Below are 27,712 nucleotides of genomic sequence, written 5' to 3'. Positions count from 1 at the left end.
TTATTTCTTTAGCTGTGTATGTGTGGGTTTTTTTTGTTGTTGTTTTGTTTTGTTTAATTGAGAAGTTATTCTTAAGTCTCTGAATCTAATTTGCTACACAGTAATTGGTCTTGGCATAATAGATTATCTTTAATGTCGATTTCCCGTAGTGATAGGAACCGCCCCAATTATCTATTTTCCATGGGCTTTGAAACTTAGTATTAGCCTTAGAATTGTTAATATGTAACATGAAATCCTTTTTGGGTTAATTTTTGTATGCAGTGTAAGGTACTATCAAAGTTTATTTTGTAATATAATATTTCTATTTGAGAATTTCATATACATATATACTCAAATATCATTTTTAAAAATTAAGTATATCCAGTTTTTTGAACATTATTTACTAAAGACTATTTTTACTCCACATTCTGCCATGGTATCTTTTTCAAAAATAGATTGCCCATTTTACTGTGGGTCAGTTTTGGAATTCTTCATTCTGTTTATTTTTGTAGCATATTGTCTTGATTATTGCTGACTTACAAAATGTTTTTAAATCCTGTAGTAGTAGTCTATTTTCTTTTTTCTCTAGAAGTTGTTTTGGCTAGTCTGTCTTCTGTATTTCCAAGTAGAATTTTAAATTAGCATACTAATACCTATTCAAAAAGCTTATGGATAGCCCAGCTTGGTGGCTCATGTCTGTAATCCCAGATGAGGTAAGAGGATCAGAAGTTGAAAATCATTTTTGGTTACACAGTGAATTGATGACCGCTTGAGCTACTTGAGATCTTGTCTAAAAGAACAAAAAGCCACAAGTAAATAAAAAAGCTTACAGAGATAAGGATTTGAATTCAATGAATATTTTAAATTTCTTTTATTTTGCGTATTATATTAAATTAAATCCTTTTCTCCTTCCCTTTCCTTCAAAAACTCCCCATAAAACACTCCTAAATTGCTTTCATTTCTGGCCTCTTTTTTTCCTTAATTGTTATCCATTCATATAATATACTGGCTCATTTTTACCATTGCAGTTACCTTTTGTAATACCTTTTTCACATCTGTAATAGAGCCTTTCTACTTGCTTGACCCTACCCCCATTCCACAAATGGAAAACAACAAAAACAAACCAGGAATGTTTGTGTTATTTCACTTAGTGTCATAATTTTTAGGTCCATTTATTTTCCTTCAAACAACATAAATTTAGTTCATAAAGAACTGAAAGTCTTACATTTATATCCATAGCATTATCTTTATCTGATAATTTGTTGATGGACACCTGGGTTGACTTTTATGAGTTGGGCCCTGATAAACATGGGTACACAAAAATCTCTATTGGTTCACTAATTTTGAATCTTTTGGGTATATAAGCAGAAGTAGAATAGCTGAATGATGTATTAGTTATATACTAGTTTCCACAATGGCAGCACTTCCCTGCCTTCCTACTAACAGTGGATAAATGCTGTTTACCTGTACAGTCCCAGCAGCTTCTCCTCCACCCATCCCCTTTTTGACAATAGCCACTCTGACAGAGGTGAGTTGGAATCTCAATGTAGTTTTCATGGGTTTTCTCTGATTGATAAGATTTTTTTAGCATTTAGAAAATGAATTTATTTGCCATTTGTAGCTGATTTGAAAGGTGTCTGTTTTCATTTGGTCAGTTATTGGTTGTATTAGATTACTTGCTTAAGGTGTTTAATGTTTGGACTTTTCTATATTATCAGCATTGCTCTGCCTTTCCTGTAGGCTGTCTCTGAACCTCATTTTTTTCTTTCATTATTTTCAGAAGCTGTTTAAGTTAATGATTTCCCATTTGTCAAATCATGGTAGCGTATATTCAGGAAGACATTTCCTGTGCCTGCTGGTGATGCACCTTTGTTCTTGTTGCACCCTTGTCTTTTGATCATCCGCACAGCTGGCTTTATAGAATGGTACAGTAGATGGTAGAGACATTAGTTCTTTTTATGTATGTAGTAGAATGGAGGGCAAATCTGTCTATCCTTGGGGTTTCCTTTGTTTATTCATAAATAAATTAATTTGAGCTTTTCAAGAAATTAATCTATATTGTTAAACTTAATGGCATAAAGTTTTTCTAATATAACTATGCTGTGTATAAATTCTGTAGCAATATCTTTCATTTCTGAAATTGCATATATATATATATAATCTTTACTTTCTGTTTAGTTTGTTTTGGAGGTTTTTTTTTCCTGATCTTTTAGATCAGTTTAGAAGAATTTCACTGATCTCTTAAAAGAATTAATTGCATTTTCAGTATTTTTTTTTTTTTTAAATTCTATTTTTCCCTACCCTGAAAGTCTACTTTGGGTCTGTCTTCATTTGTTCTTTTGTTTGTTTGTTTGTTTCTTATTTTGTGGGGTTCAGGCTGAGGCCAATCAGACCCTAGTATAGGTATTTAGTGCCACAAGTCTCCCTGAAAATATTGTTTTGGGGACACTTATATTAATATGGCATGTTTTCCTTTTTATTCTTTTAAAAATGCCTCTAATTCTACTTTTGATTTTTTTATTTTGAACTTTTGGCAATTTAGAAATACATTTTCAGTGTAAGTATTTTGTGGCATCCCAAAAATCCTCTGTTAGTGTCTTTTTATTTAGGTGATTGTTAGTAGAGACTATGCTCTATGTTGTTTTAGATATTTTTAAATTTGAGACATACTTTATGGAGATAACCATATATATCTTAACCAATCATTTTGCTTCACTTGTTTCATGCTTAGAACAATTAGGTACATAATGATTTAAGATTATTTGATTTTCTTGATAAAATAACAAGTTTTTCATCATGAAATTATTCTCTTTATCTCTGGTAACAGTTCTTTTCTGTAGCAATTTTTTTCTGATGGTGTTGTGACTCCAAATTTTCCTACACTGGAGTTAGTATTCTGTCTTTTTTCATACTTTTGCTTTTAATTCTTGTGGGTCTATACTTCATGTACATTTTTAAGCAACACATTATACTTTTTATTTCTAGGAGTCTGTTAACCTATACCTTTTAATTTGTTTATTTTGATCACGTTTATTAAAATAATTTAGTATTGTTTTTGTCCCATCTTATCTTTTTTTTTTAAATCATTTTTTTTGTCCCCTCTTGTCTCCTTTTTGTATATTTATAATCTGTCTTCATAGTTTCTATCTCTTTCAAACATCTATGTTATAACCCTAGGCTAGCTGCTATATATCTAAAGGGATATATGACATTTTGTGTCATATTGTCACTGCATTAATGTCTAAGTATTGTTTAAAAGTATTTTTGGCTAGGGTATTTTAGGAATTAAGCTCTCTGTCTCCCTGATCCTTTCTTTTGGTCATAACACTGAGATGTGAAAGGTATGAATATTGATGTTTGTGTCCAATGATCATTTTTTAGGATCTCCTTCCATCTGTTGTTTTGATCCTGGAGGATTTGCTTAAGTAACATGACCACAGAGGATTTTCTTGCAGTGCGTGTAGTTTCTAGAAGATTTAGAAATCATGATGTTCTTGTTCATTGTATATTCTAAAGCTAGTTCTTGAATGTTCAAAGCAGCAAATGTGCTGCATCCCTGTTGGGCAAGTGCTTTCTTTTTGTCCAGTGTACCCAGACAGTTGAATGCGGAGTGGTTAGGGCTGATTAGTAAGCTGGTGAATGATGACAAAAACTGCATGTCTCCAGTACAGTGGAGCCTATAGTTCAGTCTCCATGAAGATGAGGGAAGTGTGCCAACTGAAGCTGGCTTAATTCTGTAAACAGGAGCCTTTTGCAGAAGGACTCATGGTAATTAACCAATTCAAAGTGCAATATTTTCCTTTCATTATTTGGCAGAAAACAACTAAATATCTACAGCAAAACTGTTTTTGACATTTTCATTTTCTGCTTGGAAAATAATGGGTATCCTGGATTGCACTGTGAAAGAAACTGCTAGGGTTTTTTCACTTCCACTATAACTTCCTAAAAAGTGGATTACTCAATTAGCAGTTTAATTTTTTAATTAAGTAGGATTCATTGGCTGCAGGAATCACCAGAATTGATTCACATTTTGAAGGGACAGGTTGGAGGGAGGTTCTCAGAGAGTTTACTGGCTCTGATCTAGTTTGCTGGCTTTCTCCATGCATGCTTAAGTAGTAGGACTGCAGGTGATGTGTTCATATCGTCTTAGGACCTCAGCTCACACCTACTCTACAGACTACACTCCAATTCCTGATCTTCCAGTTATTTTGGGCTAAATCAATTATAGCTACCTAATTACTTCACTCCAGTTATTGGTTTTTCTAGTTTAAAAAATGCGCTTCCTGCTAACCACTCAAGAAGTATCTCGAGGGCTGGAGAGATGGCTCAGCCCTTAAAAGCTAGGCTCACAACCCAAAATATAAGTAGTGTCTTGAATATAGTTGGAAGGGTCCAGTGTTGAAAAATCTTCCTAGAGTTATTGTAGACCTTTGTGTTTCAGGATATGTTTGTTAGAAAATAAAATAAAATAAAATAAAACTCCACTTACCCACTACTGTGTAAGCCACCATACTTTGGTTATTCAGTTGGAGTGATGACATAGATGGAGAGATCAGAGTGTAGGTCCGGTTTCAAAACTCCCTGGCAAGAGAATGCTGAGCACCGTGTGTCACATCGGCACTGGTTATGAAAACAAACAGAAGTCACAGTACAGTGTGGACAGAGTCGCGGAGTGTAAACCTGGTTGCTACCTACTCAGATGAAAGGCACTGTGAGTAGTTGGGAATTTAGTTCAGTTGTTGCTATTTGCCTAGAATACAGGAAACCCTGAGTGGCACACTGTATAAAGTAGGGATCGTGGCACAGTTCTGCAGGTTTAGCATTCTGGAGGTTGAAGTGGGAGGAAGAGAAACTGATTCATGTGCAACATTAGGAATTTGAGAGCGATCAAAAATAACTCACTGTTGTTAAACTGAGTATATAAACATAAATATGTTTATTCAATCAATGAATATACTTATGATCATATGTGGTATTGGTAGAGATTTAGTGGTGAATAAAGGAAGTACAATTCTAAACTTTGAGGAGCTTATACAATAGTATGTAAGGGGAGTTTTATTTTATCTTATTTTTTAACTTATACAATATATCCACACTGCAACCTCACCTCCTCCATCCCTCCCAGTGTGTTCCCACTTCTCCTTTGCCTCAGATCCACTTCTTACCTCTAGCTTCTCAAAAAGTGAAGGCCTTGCAGGGCATCCACTGGACAAGGCACAATAAGATACAGAAATGACCAGGGCACAGCCTTACATTAGGGCTGAGCAAGGGGATCTGGTAGAGGGAAGGGTCCTCAAGAGCAGGCAAAAGAGGCAAACCACTCTCACTGTCAGGAGTCTCATAAAACCACCAAGCCAGCAACCACAGCATGTATTTGGAGAACCTAGCAAAGACCCGCTCAGGATCCACAACAGCTGCATTCAGTCTCTGTGGGCCCCTGTTATCCCTGTTAGTGGGTTCTATGGGTCTCCTGGTATCCTCAACCCCTCTGGCTGCTTCAACTCCTCCTACTCTACTGTGGTGTTCCTTGAGCTACAAGAGGAGGGACATGATGGAGACCTCTGCCTAATGTTTGGGTGTGGGTCTCTGCATCTGTCCCTAACAGATAATATCTACTCATAAGTTGAGTACATACCATGTTTTTCTTTCTGGGTCTGGGTTACCTCACTCAGGATGATTCTTTTTCTAGTTCCATCCATTTGCCTTTAAATTTTATGATGTTATTTTTTTAAGCAGTTAAGTAATACTCCACTGGGTGTGTGTACTTCATTTACTTTATCCATTCTTCTCTTGAGGGACATCTAGGTTGTTTCAGTTTTTGACTGTTAAGAAAAAAGCTGCTGTGAACATAGTTGAGCAAATGTCTTCATGGTAGGTTGGAACATCCTTTGTGTATATGCCCAAGAGTATATAAGCTAGGTCTTGAGGTACATCAGTTACCAATTTTGTGAGAAACCACCTTATTGATTTTCATAGTGACTGCAAGTTTACATTCCAACAGCAGTGGAGGAGTGTTCCCCTTCCTCCACATCCTTGCCAGCATAAGTTGTCACTTTTGTTTTTGACCTTAAGCATTCTGACAGGTGTAAAATGGACTCTCAAAGTGGTTTTGGTTTGCATTCCTCTGATGGCTAAGGACATCAGGCTTACTCACACTGACAAAAGGCTAACACATTTCTTTGTTTCTCAGCCTTCAGAGATTTCTCTGTTGAGAATTCTGAGTCTAGATATGTACTCCATTTTAAAATTAGATTGTTTGGTTTGTTGATGTCTAGTTTCTTGAGTTCCTTATATATTTTGGATATTAGCCCTCTATCGCATGTGGAGTTGGTGAAAATCTTTTCCCAATCTGTAGGCTATCAGTTTGTCTTATTGACAGTGTCATTTGCCTTACAAAAGCTTTTAGTTTCATGAAGTCACATTTATTAATTGTAGACAGTAGTGCCTATATCTATCAGTGTTATGTTCAGAAAGTCATCTCATGTACCAGTGTGTTCAAGGCTATACCTCTCTTTCTCTTCAATCAGATTCAGTGTATATGATTTTATGTTGAGAGTTTTGATGCACTTGGATGTCAGTTTTGTGGAGTATTATAGACATGAGTCTATTTGCATTCTTCTACATTTAGACATCCAATTAGACCAGCACCATTTTTTGAAGATGCTTTCTTTTTCCACTATGTAGTTTTTGTTTTTGTTTTTTTAAATAAAAAAATCAGGTGTGTATAGGTGTGTGGGCTTATTCTGGGGTCTTCAAGTCAATTCAGTTGATCAATGGTCTGTTTCTATGCAACTACCATTTTTTTTTTTATTACTACAGCTATGTAGCACAGCTTGAAATTAAGAATGGTGATACCGCTGGAAGTTCTATTATTATTCAGGATTGATTTGTCTATCATGGGTTTTTTGTTCTTCCATATGAAGTTGTGTATTGTCCTTTTAAGGTCTGTAAAGAATTGTCTTGGAATTTTGATTGGGATTGCATTTAATCTGTAGATTGTTCTATCCATGAAAAAGTGGTCTTCTTTCCATCTTTTCTTCTTCTGATATTTTCTTTAATTTCTGTCTGCCAGTCCTTGAAGCTTTTATCATACAAATCTTTTACTTGCTTAGTTAGAGTTACTTCAAGATACTTTATATTATTGAAGGCTATTGTGAAAGGTACTGTTTCTCTGATTTCTTTCTCAGTCCATTTATCATTTGTATATAGGAAGACTACTGATTTTTTGAGTTAATCTTATATTCAGCCACTTTCCTAAAGGTGTTTATTAGCAGTATGAGTTCTGTGAAAGAACTTTTTGGATTAGTTATGTGTATTACATTATTTGCAGCTAAGGCTACTTTGATATTTTCATTTCTGATTTGTATGCCCCTGATACCCTTTAATTGTCTCATTGTTCTAGTTAGAACCCCAAGCACTGCATTGAACAGGGAAGAAGAGTGTGGGTAGTCTTGAAAAGCTCAATCGATGCTGGACAGATGACTGAGCACTGAATAGCACTTGTTGCTCTTGCAGAGGACCTGGTTTGTGTTACTAACACCCACACAGAGGCTAAAAATCTGTAATTCAGTTCCTGAGGGTACAGTACATCTTACCTCTGTTGGTACTTTATGCCTATGGTGAATGGCTGCACATGTAGGTAAACCACCTGTACACATAAAATCAAAGAATAAGCTCTGACGTAATGAATTATAAATATAGCATGCTTTGGAGAAGATTCATTGCTTAGAGAGACAGCTACACATTCATTGAGGAAGCAGATGGGTAGAGGGTAAGGTTACTTGTTTTGTTCACTTCTAGACAGGCGAAATCATGTTTAAAGTTGAAGTAGTGAGGGTATGTCTTAATCTTGGAAAGCAGAATGTATAAATGCCTTGCTATATAACAAGCATGGTGTACTTGTGCAAGTAAAAGATGATCATTGTGGATGAACATATAAGAGTCACTTGGATGAATTTGTCCTAAGAGTGATTTATCAAGCTCTAAGATGTAGTGTTTGTACTGTTTTTACATACCAAGAATGTGATTTAATTGGGTAACATTTAGAAGAAAACCTATGATGTTACAGGTACTGTTATTTTCAGTAAGTTTATTACTAAGATGGACATATGAATGATAAGCCCATAAAGGTAACATTGTAATGACACAAGAAAGAGCTTAGTATTGCATTCAAAACATTTCCCTTGTTTATTTCGTGATCATTACAGAAATATTTAGCACTTTATTATCAATTAGACAGTTTTAGTCATCACAACTATCAAATAGATAGGAACCCTCTTCATGTAGGCTTTACCAAATTTCTGCTACCCCAAAATCCTATGTTGAGGTTCAACTTAAAAAAAAAAAAAGGTTTTGTTAAATTGTTTGTATGCATGGGGTTCTTTGGGGGTAAGTGCACATGTACACTATTGCCTGTAGAGACTAGAAGAGGATATCAGATACCGTGAAGCTCAAGTTGTAGGTGCTGTGAGCTGTCCTCCAGGTTCTGTAAGAATAGCATGTCTTCTTGATCTCTTAGCCATTTCTTTAGCGATTTTAATTTTAGTCAGGTGGGAGAGAAGTGGAATCTTAGGATCTTAGATCCCACCTGGTTCTACTGAATCAGAATCTCTGTTAAGAACAGCATATGATTAGTATGCATTGTGTAGATTGAGAAGCAGTAGTCTAGAGTAAAAGTGATTGGGACTCAGCACAAGGGAAGGCCTGGGCCAAGTAGTGGGAGTGGGTGGGTAGGGGAGCAGGGGCGGGGGGATAGCATTTGAAATGTAAATAAAGAAAATAATAATAATTAAAAAAAATGAGATAAAAAAAAGTGATTGGGACTGCTTTCCTTTATGGTTTGGGGGACAAATTCACCTGTAGCTTATTGTTTTAGACAAATGTTTGAAGATTTATTTTTATGTACATGAGGGCCTGCTTGTATATATATATATATATATATATGCACCGTGTGCATGTTTCATGCCCTTGGAAACCAGAGAGGACATCAGATATCCTAGAACTGGATTTGGAGTTGGTTATGAGCCAGTATGTAGGTGTTGGGAAAAGAACCCAGGTCTTTGGCAAAAGCAATAAGTACTCTTAACTGCTGAGATATCTTCCCAGCCCTGTTTGAAACATTTAGTTAACAACATTTAGTCCCCTATCTGATTTAGGATTGGTAAAGATCCTTTCCTAATCTGGTGGTGGCTTTTTGTCTTACTGACAGTGCCTTTTGCCTTACAGAAGCTGTGCAGTTTTATGAGGTCCCATGTGTCAATTCTTGATCTTACAGCACAAGCCATTGCTCTTCTATTCAGGAATTTTTCCCCTGTTCCCCTATCTTCGAAGCTTTTCCCCACTTTCTCTTCTATAAGTTTCAGTGTCTCTGGTTTTATGTGGAGTTCCTTGATCCACTTAGACTTGAGCTTTGTCAAGGAGATAAGAATGGATCAACTCGCATTCTTCTACATGATAACCGCCATTTATGCCAGCATCATTTGTTAAAAATGCTATCTTTTTTTCCATTGGATGGTTTTAGCTTCCTTGTCAAAGATCAAGTGACCATAGGTGTGTGGGTTTATTACTGGGTCTTCAATTGACCCACTTGTCACTATTCCATTGATCTATTTCTCAGTGTACCAGTACCATGCAGTTTTTTTGTTTGTTTGTTTTTTTGTTTTTTTGTTTTTTTTTAATCACAATTGCTCTGTAGTACAGCTTGAGAGGTCAGGCATCAGGTGATTCCCCCAGAGGTTCTTTTATTGTTGAGAATAGTTTTTGCTATCCTAGTTTTTTTGTTATTCCAGATAAATTTGCAAATTGCCCTTTCTAAGTCGGTGAAGAATTGAGTTGGAATTTTGATGGGTATTGCATTGAATCTGTAGATTGCTTTCAGCAAGATAGCCATTTTGACTATGCTAATCTTGCCTACCCATGAGCATGGAAGATCTTTCTATCTTCTGAGATCTTCTTTGATTTCTTTCTTCAGAGACTTGAAGTTCTTATCATACAGATCTTTCACTTCCTTAGAGTCACACCAAGGTATTTTATATCATTTGTGACTATTGTGAAGGGTGTTGTTTCCCTAATTTCTTTCTAAGCCTGTTTACCCTTTGTGTAAAGAAAGGCCACTGATTTGTCTGAGTTAATTTTATATCCAGCTACTTCACTAAAGTTGTTTATCAGGTTTAGGAGTTCCCTGGTGGATTTTTTAGGGTCAGTCATATATACTATCATATCATCTGCAAATAGTGATATTTTGACTTCTTCCTTCCCAATTTGTATCACCTTGATCTCCTTTTGTTGTCTAATTGCTCTGGCTAGGACTTCAAGTACTATATTGAGTAGGTATAGAACTCAAGAAGATGGACTACAGAAAATCAAATAACCCCATTAAAAATGGGGTACAGAACTAAACAAAGAATTCTCAACTGAGGAATACCGAATGGCTGAGAAACACCTGAAAAAATATTCAACATCCTTAATCATCAGGAATGCAAATCAAAACAACCCTGAGATTCCACCTCACACCAATCAGAATGGCTAAGATCAAAAATTCAGGTGATAGCAGATGCTGGCAAGGATGTGGAGAAAGAGGAATACTCCTCCATTGTTGGTGGGATTGCAAGCTGGTACAACCACTCTGGAAATCAGTCTGGCAGTTCCTCAGAAAATTGGACATAGTACTACTAGATGATCCAGCAATACCTCTCTTGGGCATATATCCAGATGTTCCAACTTGTAATAAGGACACATGCTCCACTATGTTCATAGCAGCCTTATTTATAATAGCCAGAAGCTGGAAAGAACCCAGATGTCCCTAAGCAGAGGAATGGATACAGAAAATGTGGTACATTTATACAATGGAGTACTACTCAGCTATTAAAAACAATGAATTTATGAAATTCTTGGCCAAATGGATATATCTGGAGGATATCATCCTGAGTGAGGTAACCCAATCACAAAAGAACACACATGATATGCACTCACTGATAAGTAGATATTAACCAAGAAACTTAGACTACCCAAGATACAATTTGTAAAACACATGAAACTCAAAAAGAAAGAAGAACAAAATGTGGATACTTCATTCCTTCTTAGAATAGGGAACAAAATACCTATGGAAGGAGTTACAGAGACAATGTTCTGAGCTGAGATGGAAGAAAGGACCATTCAGAGATTGCCCCACCCGGGGATCCATCCCATAAACAACCACCAAACCCAGACACTATTGCATATTCCACCAAGATTTTGCTGACGGGACCCCGATATAGCTATCTCTTGTGAGGCTATGTCAGTGGATACAAATACAGAAGTAGATGCTCACAGTCATCTATTGGATGAAACACAGGGCTCCTAAAGAAGGAGCTAGAGAAAGTACCCAAGGAGCTGAAGGGGTCTGCAACCCTATAGGAGGAACAATATGAACTAACCAGTACCCCCAGAGCTCATGTCTCTAGGTGCATATGTAACCGAAGATGGCCTAGTCAGCCATCAAACGGAGGAGAGGCCCTTTGTCTTGTGAAGATCATATGTCCCAGTACAGGGGAATGGCAGGGTGGGTTGGAGAGTAGGTTGCGGGGGAGGGTATAGGGGACTTTCGAGTTAGCATTTGAAATGTAAATGAAGAAAATATCTAATAAAAAATAAAAAAAAACAATATTTAAAATTTATTTTGTAAAAATAATGTTTGCTAGCTTAGGATGTGGCTAAGTGGAAACATACATGGGTAGTAATCATGGGGCCTTGCGTTTGACCCCAGCACCTAAAAATACTTTATTATTTAAAAAGAGAAAAAATCATATATATGCTAATGTGGATGTCTGTATTTTTAAGGTTTTACACACACACACACACATTGTTTAAAGACTGATATGTAGGATACATATTTTTTCTCATCCATCTGTTATCCATACTCATTTGTTTGCAACTTATATGTAGTTGCTTTCATAGCAAATGTGAATTATTTGCCTCAGACCTTTTTGGTCCCACAAAACCCAAGATATTTACTATTTGAGCCTTTACTGTGATATTGTGCTGCCCCCTATAGAGCATAAACAGATGCCCTGGCATGCATGATAGGAATAGACATCAACTCATTGGTTAGGAGTAGCTTTAAGGTTAGTCAGTGTTTGAACTGAAACACTGGTCTTCCAGATGTCCTGAGTTCAACTTCCTGCAACCATCTGTAATGGGATCCAATGCATGCCCTCTCATAGTGTTGAAAGACACTACCAGTGTACTCATTTACATAAATAAATAAATAAATAAATAAATCTTTTAAAAAAAAGTTTGCCAAGTTCTTCTCAGAGAAAAAAAATCATCGTTTAATGGTGATTGTCTTTTGTAAATTCTGGTGGCTTATTTGCTTACTTTATGTGTATCTGAGGAGACTAAACTTAGGCAGAGTCATTTGCCAATGAGAATATGACCAGCTGTGGAGCTGACTGACCTCATTTTATAGAAGCCTGTGGATGATGTTATAATAGGTTAGGGTTTCTCCACCCTTGCACCATTCCAAGCTTATATAACATTATATTTTGATGTGATTAAACACACTGTTGACTTAATGTTCTTTGGGGGGGGAGCTCATTTAAAACATTATTTCTGTTATTAAGAAGCTGTGGTGACTTGAAGCTAAGAAATCTTTTTTCAAGAAACTTTGATAAGTAAGAGAACTCAAAAAGACTGTAAATCTAAAATCTTACTCAGCTAAGGGTGGAGATTTTCATGGGTTTTCAGAGTAATTATATCTTTTCTCCGCATGTGCCTGTGGTTGGGAGCTATCACCTACACAGAACTTGTGGTTTTATAGAATGCCTCAACAGTCTGAGGACTCTGAGATACCAGGTTCCTTTCTGGGGTACAGAAAGCAGCAGTAAAGCAGATGAGTTGCAGCTGCGATTATACAGTACCTGTAGGAAAGAATACCTACCTATTCCGGTAGGAAATGTCTGGAGTTAGGTATAGTGAAAGATTGAAGTAGCAACTCTGAGCACACTTATCAATTGTATCTTCCTGTACAGACTACAGACACATAATTAGGGTTTAAGGTTGATGCTGTATTATTACCACCAGATGTTAAATATTTGATTTTCAATTATTCTTCATACCTTAGGATAATTCAAAAGGTATTTTGGACCCTTAAGACAACTATGATTCCTAGATCTCAGAGCTAAATTGGCCCTTAAGCGTTTGTGTTAGTCTATTTAATATCTGTTGGTTGAGAAATCCATGCTCAGCAAATATCTGCTTTTGTGAAATTATCAACTTTTTGAAAATGTTTTTTAAAAATATAAAGGTACTTAGTTATCTTTACAGTAATTTCTTATTTAAACCACTCATGTTTCCCTTGAGAGAGTTAAATGTTTCTGTAAAGTTTAAATATAGGAATAAAGACATTTACATTTAACAAGAGAGCAAATCAGTGCTAGAATTGGCAAGAAAGGAGAGTTCTGAGAACTTGAAGTGTTCTGAATTGTCTCTTTTTGTTTTGATGTGAATGAAAATAGGAAGATAGCATTCAGGAAGGAAGGGTGTGAAGATAGCTCGGTTACAGTAGGCTATAGTGATGTCTTGCTTGTGTTCAGTCAACACTGTCATACTACTGTAAGTTCTACTAAAGTCAGTTCTGGTCAACAAACATTTTTGTCATCGTGATTGTAATCTAACTCAATTATTTAAACTTTTAAGATATGGAGTTTAATTAGTTATTTAGTTTTCATTTTTTTAGCATTGGGTCTCAACATACAGCACAGGCTGGTCCAGGATCTGGAACTGCCCCTCTGCCATCTGAATGTTGGGATAAGGCATGCAGTGCCATTCCCAGAAAATTACACACACACACACACACACACACACACACATTTTTCAGCATTTTATATTTAACCCAAGTTCAAAATATGCAAACTGGGAACACAGAAGAGAACTGTGAGTAGAAATAACTAGGAGAAAGGACAGTTTAAGGCAACATAGAGAATAATTTCTGTTCCCGGTATTGGGTTCTAATTGTTTAGCTGCTGATTTTACTAGGTGAGTCCAAAGATTGCTGCTTTCTAAAGGAACATAAATACAGTTTAAATCACCTACATTTTTCTTACAACACTCAATATATGTTTTAAAAATCTATTCCAGAGATGTCAAAGAAAATGCAGCTTTTGCTAAACAGAAAACGTACCTAGAGATGGTGTAGGTGCTGATCTCCATGGAAAAGATTATGTGTAGCGTCTGTGCAAACACTTAAAAATGAAAACAAGCACACAGAAGAATAATTATGATAATAATAAATGAACAGGGAAAAATCAATAATGCAAAAATGAAATAATTAAAACAAGTTGAAATTATCTAACTAGAATGAGCAATAATTAAAAGGCATTGACTTACCACCTGTAGGATATTAAGAAAATGTTAATTTCATATATATCAAATGTGTTCAATTCTAAAGCACCCAGCTATAAAAGATTAAAGGAAAATGAGCAGTGAATGATCTGAACAGTCACATGTGATGGTTTTACACATGTATAATAATTGAAATTATAGCGAGAGGAGCATGAAGGGAATATAAAGGATTGAAGGTTGAGAATGTAACATTTAAAAATCAGAAAATGTGAAGCTTCAGGAATTCCGTGTGTACAAATTGATTATAATGTATCCTATAAATTGCTAAAATAGCTAATAGTCATTCCAGTGATAATAATAATAATAATAAAAAACATTTTGAGACAGGGTCTTTCTATGTAACCCCAGCTAGCCTGGAATTCATTCACTGTGTGTAACAGGCTGGCCTTGAACTCATAGAGAGTAGTGGGATTAAAGATAATGTGTCACCTTGCCCAGCTTGAAGAAAGTAGTAAGGGACTTTAAAAGTATCCAACTGCCATTTACAAAGGAGCGATCAACTTTTTCTAATTTATGTACTTAAAAATACTATGTCATAAAGTCTGCATGTGTGGGTCTGTTTAAAACTAATTTTATATTTCAGATAATAAGCATGCAGGCCCATTAAAGGAACTACACAAAGCAATATAAATTTAAATTAAAGTTGACTGTTTTATCATCATGTTTTTATTTTGTTTGTTTTTGATAGGCAAAATATCATTTTTGCCTATCACAAAAGAAAACTTTTAAAAAGTTTTCTTATGGGAGCATACTGTTAGTTTATAATAACCATATTATCAGTTATAATTTATTATTGTTGTTGAGGCAAGGTTGTCTTCTAGGCTGAATTAAAATGTTTGGTGGTCCTCTTGCCTCTGTCATGCAGATGTTAAGACAACAGGCTTGGGCCCCTGTTTGTGACTAAGGCTTTTACTTTATAAAATAAGCCTTAAAGTCTGATCATTAGATATAATTTTATTGTTAAGTTAACCTAAATATATTTTGTGAAAAAAGTTTATGGTAAATTCAGCCTAACCTCATTTATAAGTGTATGTGTATATATGTATGTATTTGAAGCTCTGCCAATTATAGATGGGAAATGAATTGCAAAGTATAAAAACTGCTTCTACTTTCTGTTTCTGTCTCAGTTGATGGAACATTCAGTTATGTATTAGAATTTCTGGGTTGTTGATATTTCTCACCCTTACCAACATTTGAGAAAACTGTTGTGCTAAATAATTTCCAGGGACACATCTATGTATATTTATTTTTTCTCATTTTAATGATTTTTTTTAAAAAAATGAAATTGAAGTGATTTTGCACCTGAAGTTCACCAAAGACAGCCTCCTGTTTCTTTTTTATTCAGAGATTTTTATCAGAGGAATGTAGACTGGAATCTGCAATGGTTCTCAAAGTCCCAAAGTGGTAAGTGAGACCAGTTAAGTCTTTTCTTACCAATATTTAGTTGTCATTTTTCTCTATAGTTCTTTACTGAAGTATTTGAAATGATGAGTGACATCAATTCTAGTGCTTACACATCTAATAACTTTAGAGTCTGGCTATTAGAAGCTCTGTGTTTGTGTTCCTAATTGTTTTGATTTATTTGGTACCTGGAATCAGGTTTAAGGAAAAGGGAGTGGGTGGGCAGGAGGCTATCCACATGACACTGTCCACATTGCCTCTTCTTTTTGGAGCTAAACAAACCACATCTCTAAATTGATGTGTGGGCCTAGTTGATCTTGTTAGACTGACAGTAAAAGGGGCATTTCCTGTTTTCATCCTATCAGTTCAAGAATTAGAACTCAGATTTATTTTCAATTTTGTAATCCAAGTGAAGGGCTTTGGAGACTGGTATATAAAATACTAAATGTTTAAAAGAGTGAATCCTAATTTAAGCCTAATGAAAAAATGAAGATTAGACCTGTGAAATTTAAGAATGTGACAGTGTAATGAATTAAGAGAACACATATTTATTTATTTATTTACATTATTTCATTGAATTTGGGGCTGATAATGACAAAATAGTTGGTAAGAATCAAAAATACTTATGAGTTTGAAAAATCCTCATAAGAATTATCCAGGGATGTGAACCCAGATCATTGGGAAAGGACTTGCTTAGAGTGTCCTGCGTTAGCACACACACATACATACACACACATTCAAAAAAAAAGACATGAAAAATAAAGATGTTTTGGAGCTAAAAATTAATTTTCAAGCTGACATTTTAGGGTTATAGTACATTTTTCTATGTATGAAGTTTTTGTTGTACGAATAAAAAAATGATTTGAAAATATTTGAAAAATTTTCCGAGGTGAATCTTGCTAATAAGTAGCCCTAGGTGGATTAGTATTTATGATTTAGTTCAAGCTATCCTTGAACTCAGGGTGGTTCTCTTCTCTCAAGCACCAGAGTGCTGGGATTGTAAACATGTACCACCATGCATGTCCTATTAAAAAGCAATAATTTTAGATAAGACCTGATATGTTTATATATACACACATATATGTATGTATGTGTGTGTGTGTATATATATATATATATATATATATATATATATATATATATGCATGTTCATGGAATACATATTGAGTTTATTCTAATGTAAATTTACAAAAAAGCTTCAGCGTTAAAACTGACTTTGTGGTGTCTATATGAATGATCTCAAAGGAGATGACTTAGCAAGATAACTCACGAATTTTACCCAGTAGCAAAACACATAACTTAAAAGGTGACTGATAGTGTGCCTTTGGGAATGGTCCAGCAACTTGGACTTTGTTTGTTTTAACATGTTGATATAGAATTCATTCTAAAGGTCCTGCTATGATTTATTTGACAAATTATTCCCATATTTACATTGCTAGAAGTGGAGGTATCTGTCTCTATATATTCAACAAATAGCTTAATATATATTCTGATTCAATTAGTGTAGATAATATTTCAACCTCAGATCTGTTGTGTCTTGTGTTATCCCAGAAGACAAAGATGAAGTTAATTTCTTTGCAGCCCTTTAAATCTCAATTGAAAGTCATTGTCTTTGAGAAATGTAAAAAGTAAATGTTAAGGCAGATGATTTTTGTATATCACATGTGACACCATCCTTACCATTCTTCTGTAACTTTTAATTTCTGCCAGAAGTACTTATTTCATCTCACATTCCCCTCTTATTATGTAACCTTTCTACCTGGCCTGTGCAACAATGAGAAAGCCCAGTTGTCCATGGTGACTATAGGAAGCACAGAGCTTGCTCTATTTTTCTTTCTCAGTAGTTTTTCTTTGTTGTTAGATACAACTGAAATTATATTAGAAATTATATTAGAGAGTAAAGCCAGCCCTTGTGATATATATTTGTAAATACCAAGAATTTAAAATAAAGGCAGAACGATCAGGAGTTCTGTTCTACCTTTGGTGTCGTAAATGATTTGAGACCAGCCTAGGCTGTAAGCAACCTTTCTAAAAAACACACAAAGGAAAAACAAAACAAAGAAAAATAAGCACTATAAATTATATTATACTTTCCAGCAAGGTAGAATTTTATGATTAAGTTGTAAATGATAATTTTAAATGTTATTTAACAACTCTATTAGCTATTAGTATGACCCAGCCAGCCCCTCCCCACCCTAATAATCAAGGCAGAGTCTTATCATTTTTTAAATCAACTTTAGTACCATTAGTGGACATATTACCCATAATCTATTTTTTCTATGGTAGCTGTTAATTATAGCTGTGTTCCCCCAAGCATTTGCTATTAGAGTCTTACCTGGGTTATTTCTGCTCTATTGTCTGTCCTCAGGGGCCATTTCACTTGGCATGTGCTCCTGGCCCATCACATCTAATGGAAACCTCCCATTCTCTGTTTCCTTTCTCCTTCTCTCTCCTCCTTCCTCCTCTTTTTCTGTTGTGGCCCTTACCTCTGGCCCCCAGCTCTGTAACAAAAACCCTGCCTACCTCTCTTTTCTCCAGTAATTGACCATAGCCACTTTTCTTTAACCAATAGCTTTAAATAGGGGAGCAAGGTATACAGAACATAAAGTGGTAAACATGAGATTTAACTCATCTGCGGGGCAATCATTTCTTAGGATACAAAATTTAGCATTTGAATGTATAACAGCACCAGACCAAACCCCAAAATTAGGTCGTTAATACTACCTAAGAACTTTACCTCGGTTATGTGGTTTTTTGGTTTTTCGAGACAGGGTTTTTCTGTGTAGCCCCGGCTGTCCTGGAACTCACTCTGTAGACCAGGCTGGCCTCGAACTCAGAAATCCGCCTGCCTCTGCCTCCCGAGTGTTGGGATTAAAGGCGTGCGCCACCACGCCCGGATTGGTTATGTTTGTTTTAACAGCAATATGTCTTAATTAACATGTATTTATGAAGTACTGATATACAGGAAAATAGAGCTATGAAATTAGTGGTTCAAGACTATATATTTTACATCATGTATTTCACAGGTACATACAATATAATGTAGGGGAATTTTAGAGGACATTGATCCCATTTTCTTAACATATTCTGAAGCATGGTAAGACAAATTTAGCATGACAGTATAGTGCTTTGCTAGGAAGCTCGTTCGCCTCTGTCTGTGAAACAGTAAAAGTTCAAGACATGTGACTCATTATTTAGTGCATGCTCTGATTAGAATGATTTTTTGTCTCTTATATATTTAGAATGTTCTGTGCATTTATAACTTCTACCCAGTAGATGCTTATTTCTTCCCTCAGAAGCTAGCTTTCAGATGTGCAGAGACAATTATGCATGTCTCTATTTCATGCTCTTGTTACTGGTCCAAACAGCAAATTTCTTCAACATATGAATGGATTACCAGATACCACAGTTCACTTGGCCATTATATTTTGCACACAAACTCAGAAGGTTCATAGATGTAGCTAGCTACTGTGCCTTAGTATGACCTGAATGATACAGTGTACTATAGATATACTATACTTTGTTCAAAATAGAAATTTATAAAATAAGTTTATTGTATATTATTGGAGAATTTAATTCTTATTATTGATAAAATTTTACAATGTGACTCTTGATGAATTTGTGTTATTAAAGAGATTTACTAGATATGTGCAATATTTTGCTTTAACAAGTTTTCTTGGAAAGTAATTTGACATTTAGACAGTTTCGATTAAAAGAGAAAGGGTTATAACTAAAAAAATTGATGTTCCAGTAAATATATACATTTTACAGAAGTACGTGTGTATTTTCTAAGTAAGGATTTTTCTTTCCTTTTTTCCTCCTTTGCTCTTTAGGTTTTTAGTTTTGCTTTCTTATAGTTAAGAAACATTTTATGCATTTAATGTGGAATTTATAGGTTCATCAGAAGAAAATACATTAGAATCTTATTTCTAAATTGTACTATTATTTATTTACATTGGTCTCTATTTTACTTACATTAATAAACAGATTTTTGGCACTGTATTAATGATTAATGCTCAATTTGGAAGAAAATTAATTTATTGGTAAAATTTTAACACCAATGATAAAAACCTAAAAGTTGCATTTTTTTTTTCTGAGTATTCAGGTGATCATAAAGTTTCTTCTCTATACAGATGTACTTACACACTGAGGTTACTGCACTTACAGCACACACTTCCTCTGTGTTTGAGCAGGTAGAGTAGTTTCTACAGTTACTGTCATATCTGCAGGAGCTGCTCCGCAGCCCAGAGGCTTCCCCAGCTGGCTGGATTTGGAGCAGCAGTTTCAGAAATGCCATTCTCATCCATTCCAGTTTTTATTAACTTTTTACTAAAACTGTTTATTTTCTAAAAATACTTTAGAGCATTCTGAAAAAGAAAAACAGTCAAATAAATATTTTTTCTTGTTGATTTGTCACGCATTGGCTTTCTTACCTTTAGACTGTTAGTTACTGTTTGTGGATTTGAAAACAAAAATAGAATTGCCTTGGGGTCATGTTCTGAGCTAAATCTGCAACTCATAACATTCCTCACAAGTGATCCAGTAGAAACTCCATTGTACAGATGCAAATAAATCCCAAGGTAAACTAAGACTCAGGGCCATTGCCCTAAGGGCCTGTTTTGCCCTGCTCTAGCCTATGATTCAAACATAGTCCTGTCAGTAATACAAGATCACTGTTGACCTTCTGTGGTGTTACTAGAGTGCAGTCTGCCCTAGAGTTTACTTTCTGCACAAGCCAAGAATATGTAACACCAATTTGATTTCATGACAATAGCAATTTTTTCAGATAAGAAACATTTTTGTTCATGTGACATACAAGAATGTACATCATTATAGTTTTCCTGTTTTAAAATTAATAATTTGAATTTGTATTTTTTTAGAGAAATTTTAAAAATTAGATTATTTTCTTCATTTACATTTCAAATGCTATCACCTTTCCTAGTTTCCTCTCTGAAAGTCCACTGTGCCCTTCCCCCAACCCTGCTCCCCAACCCACCCACTCCTGCTTCCTGGCCCTGGTGTTTCCCTATACTGGGGCATAGAATCTTTGATGGCTGTCTAGGCCATCCTCTGCTACATATGCAGCCAGAGGCATGAGTCCCACCATGTGTTTTCTTTGATTGGTGGTTTAGTCCCAATGAGCTCTGGGGGTACTGGTTAGTACATACTGTTATTCCTTCTATGGGGCTGCAGACCCCTTCAGCTCCTTGGGTATTTTCTCTAACTCCTTCATTGCCGACCCTGTGCTCCTTCCAATAGATGATGAATTCGTATTTTTGAGACAGACTCCCATGTAGCCAGGCTGGATTTCACTAGGTAGTTGAGGATGAGCTTGTGCTCTTTGTTCCCCTTCCTTCTCTTCCCAAATAGGAGCACTACACATTCTGCCAACAGTTTTGGCTTTTCCTGGGTTTTAATGTCTGTAGCGTTCAGATTATGACTATGGCCCTACGGTTTATGCAAAAAGTAGTCAGGATGTCCCCCCAAAAAGCTTGAAGAACAAAATAAATGGTATTACTGATAGTTTCTATACTAGAGCAATTTAGAAGTGCTATCTTATCATTACTGCTTACATGTATGGAATCTTTTTTATTTAGCATGGTCAGCAGAGAATGTAAGGGCAAAGAAAGAAAAGAAGGGGTCTCTAGTTAGTCTCAAAACTAAGAAAATACTGTTCTTTTAAGTGTAAGAGAATCTATTATTCAGTGTTAAATAAATTTTATAATGAAAGAGAATGCATTTTTCATAATTAACCTATTCAGTTATGTTTAAGAAACATTTTTTGTAAATGTAAGAAAAATGGCCACATGTTAACTGTGGCATAACCATAATATCTTACATGTGATTTTAGATATGTAAATATTAGGTTACTGTTGAGTTGTAATGGAATACTTGATAATATCAATAAATACTACATATACTTCAGAATTTTTGTAAGGTATTTGTTTCGGTGTTGCTTTAAAATCCTTAGTACTTCTGTGTATATTAGGTCTGACAGTTCTTAAGCTAATAAAGTCTAACAGAACATATTGAACCATTAAAGAATTTAAGCAGTATGGGTTGTTTCAAATTTACCCTCACACAATAGAGATTTTAAATCTTTTAAAATGAAAGTGTTAGCACAATAAATACATAGAAGGGACTGCAAAATAAGGATAGTTAGTGCATGCTGTGGAAAGCCTGTAAATTGCCACAAAACCCCACAAACAAACCCAACACACCCCCAAACCGATTATCCTCACGAGCGTTTCATGCAATTTGACAGTGAAAAGTGCACCCTGTAAAAGCTGTTACACTAAGCACTTCATTTAAAGTGTCCTTCTCACCCTGAAATTATACTTACTCCCTTCAAGTGAAGATTCAGAATTTGTTCCCTGTTTATTTTGGTTGCAATTACTTATGTGTTGATTTTTGATGCCCACCCCTCTACCTGATAATCTAGAAAGTCTTTTGGGTTTCTTCTTTGCAATAAACACACAATCTGTACTGTAGGTTACGTTCAGTAATAATAATAAAATCCTCAGCCTGCAACAAAGATACTCTGTATGATAATAAAATAGAGAACCTAGCATACCAAGTACCCAGGATAACACAAAATAATGTAAATGGGCCCCAAAGCCCTCAAAATATGTACCAGCCTACAAACATTTAGCTGGCATTGCCACACACAGTTGCTTAGTTTGATTTACTTGAGTTTTTGTTAAATGCCTTGAAAAAGCGCCTGATTCATTTATGTTAGAAAGACAGTTGGAAACTTGTAGGCGAGATTCTGACTGTGGGATTCTGTTCTCCATGTGATGAGTGTTTCTTTCCCTGTGCAACAAGGACCCTGAGCATCTGGCTGCATTCCCTGTTCTTTGTGATAGCCTTTTCGTCTTTTCTAAGCTTGCTCTGGTACAGCTTTTTTATTTTTTTTTTTTTTTTTTTTTTTTTAAACTGGGAACTGAAGTCCTGAGTTTTGGGTCCAACTCTGATACTAACCAATAGAACCATTTGGAATATTAGTCTCAGAGTCTGAATTGGGAGTGTGAGCACATAATAATTTTAAATGTTAATATTGGGAAAGAGGTCAGTTACCTGGTAATTGTTTATCTTCCTGAATCCCCCAAAAAACCATTTACTGAGTCATTTACCAATGAATATTCCTCCTGAAATAAATTTATTGAAACATATATTCACTCACTACCCATTTTTTCATTTTTTTCATTATTCATTTTAATCTACCAACTAGTGTGATACATCAACTTGCTTAATAGCAAATTATTAACTTCTTGAAATGTGTTTATATTACATCTGTCTAAAGTTTATTACAAATTGGTCTGGATAGAATGGTTTTAAATACAGGAATTTTTAGTGACAAGTATTAAGTTTGTTTGGTTTTATTATTTCTTTATAATAGCAATTTGACCCCAGATATTTTGTAATAGAATTATTTATCAGTTCAGTTCTGTTGAATGCTAAATTTCTTATGTGTATTTGATAACTGAATGTAGTAATTTTAATGCTTTTTAGCATGTTAAAACAGAAGATATGTCTTACTGAACTATATGAGAAAAATATGAATTTAGGTTCATAAAGGATTAAGTTGATGGAAGACGTTTACAAATGAAACATTTCATGTTGTGACTTATAAACTCAAAAGGATTCAAGAAATTTGTATATAATTTGATATAAAACAAACATTCTCATTCCCAAAAGTTATTGTACCAAAGAATAATGAAATTCTCAGATACAATCTGCATAGACATAGGCCAAGATTACGGTAAATATCATGGTTAATTGAAACATTGGACTTATCAGTCCTAAAATATCAAATAACTCTCCCAAAGCTTGATAAACCTAATTATTTAGTACAGTTAACTATCAATATTACACAAGTTTTAAGGAAACAAGTTTTAGGTAAACTGGGGAATTGTTACTTGACAAGGTGGATTTATTTTTGGCATTGTAAACCTAGGCTTTTTATTTCTTTATTATCCTTCCTGCCCAAGTTGGAAGAGGCAGGGCATGTGGTACAATATGAGGCTGGAAGGGAGACTGTCCATGTCTTAGGAATAAGCCCCCATCCCCCAGCCATACCCTATAACTGCAATTCGAACCATGTTGAAATTCTATGTGTATATGTATTTTTATATTGACCGATGTATGACCAAGGGCTGTTTGAGAAACTAAGGAAATTAAAAAGACCTATATGAGAACCAGAAAGTTAATTTTTGCACTCGCTGTGTCTTGCCACTACAGCGAATTTTGTTGCTATGAGCATAGAGATGTCTGTCTCTGAATGAATATATCAAGTTGTGCAGCAATGCACTCGCTGTGTCTTGCCACTACAGCGAATTTTGTTGCTATGAGCATAGAGATGTCTGTCTCTGAATGAATATATCAAGTTGTGCAGCAAGTTCTTTGCATATGTCAAGAAGAAAATGGCCCTGTGCTCAAGCAGGGGCAGAGATAAAACTAAATTAGAGAACCTCATTGTGGCACTGTAATGCAGTAAATTATTCTAAATACTGGTGTTTGTTTTTGTTTTTGTTTATTTGTACTGCATTCTTACTAAAGGCACCACCCCCACTTCTCAATTATTACCTTTCATTAAAGGCAGTGCCATTAGGCTGTAGACTTAAGTGTCTTCTCTGGAACTTTCTTGGAAGAGGCAGATTGTGTTTGAATAAAAAGGGAGCCACAAACTCTGGTGCCTATGCAGAAGACTACTGCTGAGACTCACCTAAAAAGCTTCAAGCCACTCCTCTTCCTTTAGAAGAATTGAAGTAGGATTTTGAGATTTCAAAAAGAAATATATTCCCCAAGTCCTGATTCAAATTCCAAGCTTAATTGTATTAGTGCCCTAGCAGAAGATTATAGTGGTCACAGAATTAAATGTGTGTGTGTGTGTGTGTGTGTGTGTGTGTGTGTGTGTGTGTCTGTCTGTCTGTCTGTCTGTCTGTCTGTCTGTATTGGAGGGGGATTAGTGCTAGGGATCAAAGATATGGCCTTGTGCTGCTAGACAAGTGCTTTCCCATTGACCTCCTTTCTCCAGCCCCAGACTCAATGATTTATAGTAATCTTAGCTGGGATATACAGAAAAGAATAGCTCAAAGTACCTTGTTAGGTACTGTGAGCTGCTGAACTAGAAATGGAGGCTTCTTAAGAGGATAATATATCATGGAAGATTATTTACTAGGTTAAAAACTCACAGCATATCCAATTATTGTAATATAGGAATACATAAGTTAATCTGTCAAACATTTACAGTGATTTATGTTAAGTCAAGTACTGCATATAGCTAAGATAAAAAGGAAAACAAGACAAAACCTCTCTTGGACCTTAGGGATCATATATTGCACTGCATCCTCACCTTCTTTTCTACTTATACAAGTTTGCTCCTGATAGGATTATTTAAATACCAAGTGGTTTTTTTTATCCATAGAAAAATGGAATAATAATTGTATGTTCCTCACAGAATTTCCAAAAAGATGAAATGATATACTTAAATTCTTTTTTTTTTAACTATCAATTCTTTTATTTTCAGATTATAAATGCTTAAATTCTTTAGGTAAAATGTTAACTGATTAGTTAGTGGAGGCTTTCTGGAATACCTTTTTTCTGTAGAAAGTTTCAGTACTTACTAAGAAACGTTAGTAGAGTATCAGTTGAGTATTGGCAAATAAATTTCAGATGATTAATTAATTATGAAGTCTGACAATCACTAATTAATAGGCTAATTGCTTATCCTTAACATTTCCTCTATGAAAATTAAAGCTCTGTTAGTGTGTGTCTAGCAGAGGAAGTGTGACAGGGCCTCCACCTATTCTGAGATGACACGATTAGAACACTGGTTCTGAAACTGCCATTCAGTGAACCATTTGCACTTTTTAAAGCAGTAAATGATGCATCTGAATGCTCAGAGCAGTAGCAAAAGATTTGATTTGTTCATTTAAATTTAGTTAATCCTTATTTCTTTATTTTAAAAAGGCACAATGCATTTTGAAACTTAAAAGGGAGTTATTATAATAATACAACAATTGAAATTGAAATCACATTAAAAATAAGGAAAATACATTCTTAATTCCACTGTTGCAGATGGGTAGAGCAGACAATTAATTATACTTTTACAGAATTTTAAATATTAAATACTTAATGAAAGCATAGTACTGTTTCAATAGGATCTTAAACTCATCCTCTTTGGGGATTTATATTTGTATTCAATGCATTGAATATCCTTGTGTATTAGGTACTGTGACATATTTGTGGGTGATCAGGTAATCACAGTCCATGTGCTCGTGAAGTTTGTTCTTTGCATGTCAAGATGACTAATTACACTATGGTCCAACACAACAACTGATGCACATAGAATAATGGCACATTGCTACAGACATACTGGAGAGGACACCAGTCCTAAGCTTGTTAAGAGGAAGGGGAAAGAGTGATAGGTGTTTGGGAAGCCTAAGGGACACCGGATTTATTCTAGACCTAAAGTTGAAGATGAAAGAAGCAAGGAGGAAAACATTGTTTGAAGCAGAAGAAGCTCTGTTGTGGTATAAGCGAGCTCCATCTCCCTAGATTGTATAATCTTGGGATGTGTAAACTGAAGCTGGATTCTAAAGAGCCCCTGAAGTCTCAACAGGAAGTTTACAGTTTATCCTGAGTGCCTAGGACCTTGAACTCCAAGGATCTGTGTGGTAGGATGGAGATCCAAGAATAAATGTTGAAGGCTAATTTGGAAGCTAAATCATTGGAGTAGGTAGTTGATTAAACTCAGGAGATACAAGAAAAGAAGTCTTTCTTATTTGTAGATTTCTCTGAGAAATAAAAATACCAAAACAAGACAAAACCTCTCTTGGTCCTTAGGGATCATATATTGCCAACAGATCATATATCGCCAAGGTAGATGCCAAGGTAGGTCCACATTTTGGCAGAAATGTAATTAGCATGATGAAAATTAAGCTTGGCTTTGATGATTAAATTTTAAAACTCAGATGCTATGAAAAACAATTCAACAAGTAGTTTAAAATAGTGAACAATTCAGTAGAATTATTGAATATGCTTATTTATTGGGAAGTTAACTGCATACAGTCGATATAAATGCTAAATCCTTCAAACAGTATTAGGAAAGTAGAACATTTATCCCAAACCCAAGTTTTTTTGGTTTTTGTTTTTGTTTTGTGTGTGTGTGTGTGTGTGTGTGTGTGTGTGTGTGTGTGTGTTCAAAGGGGAAGAAATTTTTGAGAGAAATGAATGGGCAGGCAGATTGGGATAAAAGCAGAAATATAGAATGTTGTGAAGGAGCTTTTCCAGAGATAAGAGGTTGTTATTAATTCAGGCAGAAACTAGGAAAGGTAGTAGATAAGATATTTCTGTTAATATCTTTGGAACAAGGATTCTCTGAGAGTGATGGCTAGAAAGAGATACCCAGGTGTCCTGTAAAGTCTATAAAGCAGATGATGACATTAGGGTATTCTTGTAAACAAATGTGGTTAGGAAAAGAATTATTGTATTAAGAATACTTAATTATTAATATATTTGTAGAGTATGAAGAATTCTATTCAATCTATACCCACAAAAACCAAGAAAGTTTAGTGAGGAGAAGAAAGAAAAAGAAGAATGAAGCCGGGCCTGGTGGCGCAGGCCTTTAATCCCAGCACTCGGGAGGCAGAGGCAGGCGGATTTCTGAGTTCGAGGACAGCCCNGTNTACAAAGTGAGTTCCAGGACAGCCAGAGCTATACAGAGAAACCCTGTCTCGAAAAAAAACCAAAAAAAAAAAAAAAAAAAAAAAAGAATGAAATTCATTTGTGTGGATTTTTATCTTTATTTAAAATGTTCTCTAACATAAACTTCTGTCATTCATAAAGAATTAAGTTGATTTTAAACATCTGCTTTATTTCAGTTAGGGATATTAAACATATATGAAATGATATAAGAGATTACTTCTTATTGTAGTACTATTTAAAAATG

At 35.1% G+C, this 27,712-nt stretch overlaps 1 protein-coding gene across 9 annotated transcripts in view; it reads left to right on the top strand.

Annotated features, from left to right (window-relative positions):
* The window catches only part of Rfx3 (regulatory factor X3), a 249,943-nt gene that overhangs the window by 73,639 nt on the left and 148,592 nt on the right, over positions 1-27,712 (top strand). For 3 of the 9 annotated variants that reach the window (XM_021191903.2, XM_021191890.2, XM_029544575.1), the window contains one exon: positions 15,704-15,762. The exons of the other annotated variants lie outside the window; for them this stretch is intronic. Coding sequence is in view for 1 of the 3 variants with exons in the window: in XM_029544575.1 (XP_029400435.1) it covers positions 15,704-15,762 (59 nt within the window). In the remaining 2 variants the exon portion in view is untranslated. The remainder of the gene's footprint in view (positions 1-15,703; positions 15,763-27,712) is intronic. 9 annotated transcript variants of the gene reach the window in all.

This window comes from Mus pahari, chromosome 1 (genome assembly GCF_900095145.1).
Source record: "Mus pahari chromosome 1, PAHARI_EIJ_v1.1, whole genome shotgun sequence".
In the NCBI taxonomy this organism is placed as follows: domain Eukaryota; kingdom Metazoa; phylum Chordata; class Mammalia; order Rodentia; family Muridae; genus Mus; species Mus pahari.
The sequence above is the reverse complement of the archived record's forward strand: the minus strand, read 5'-3'. Positions and strand labels throughout refer to the sequence as shown.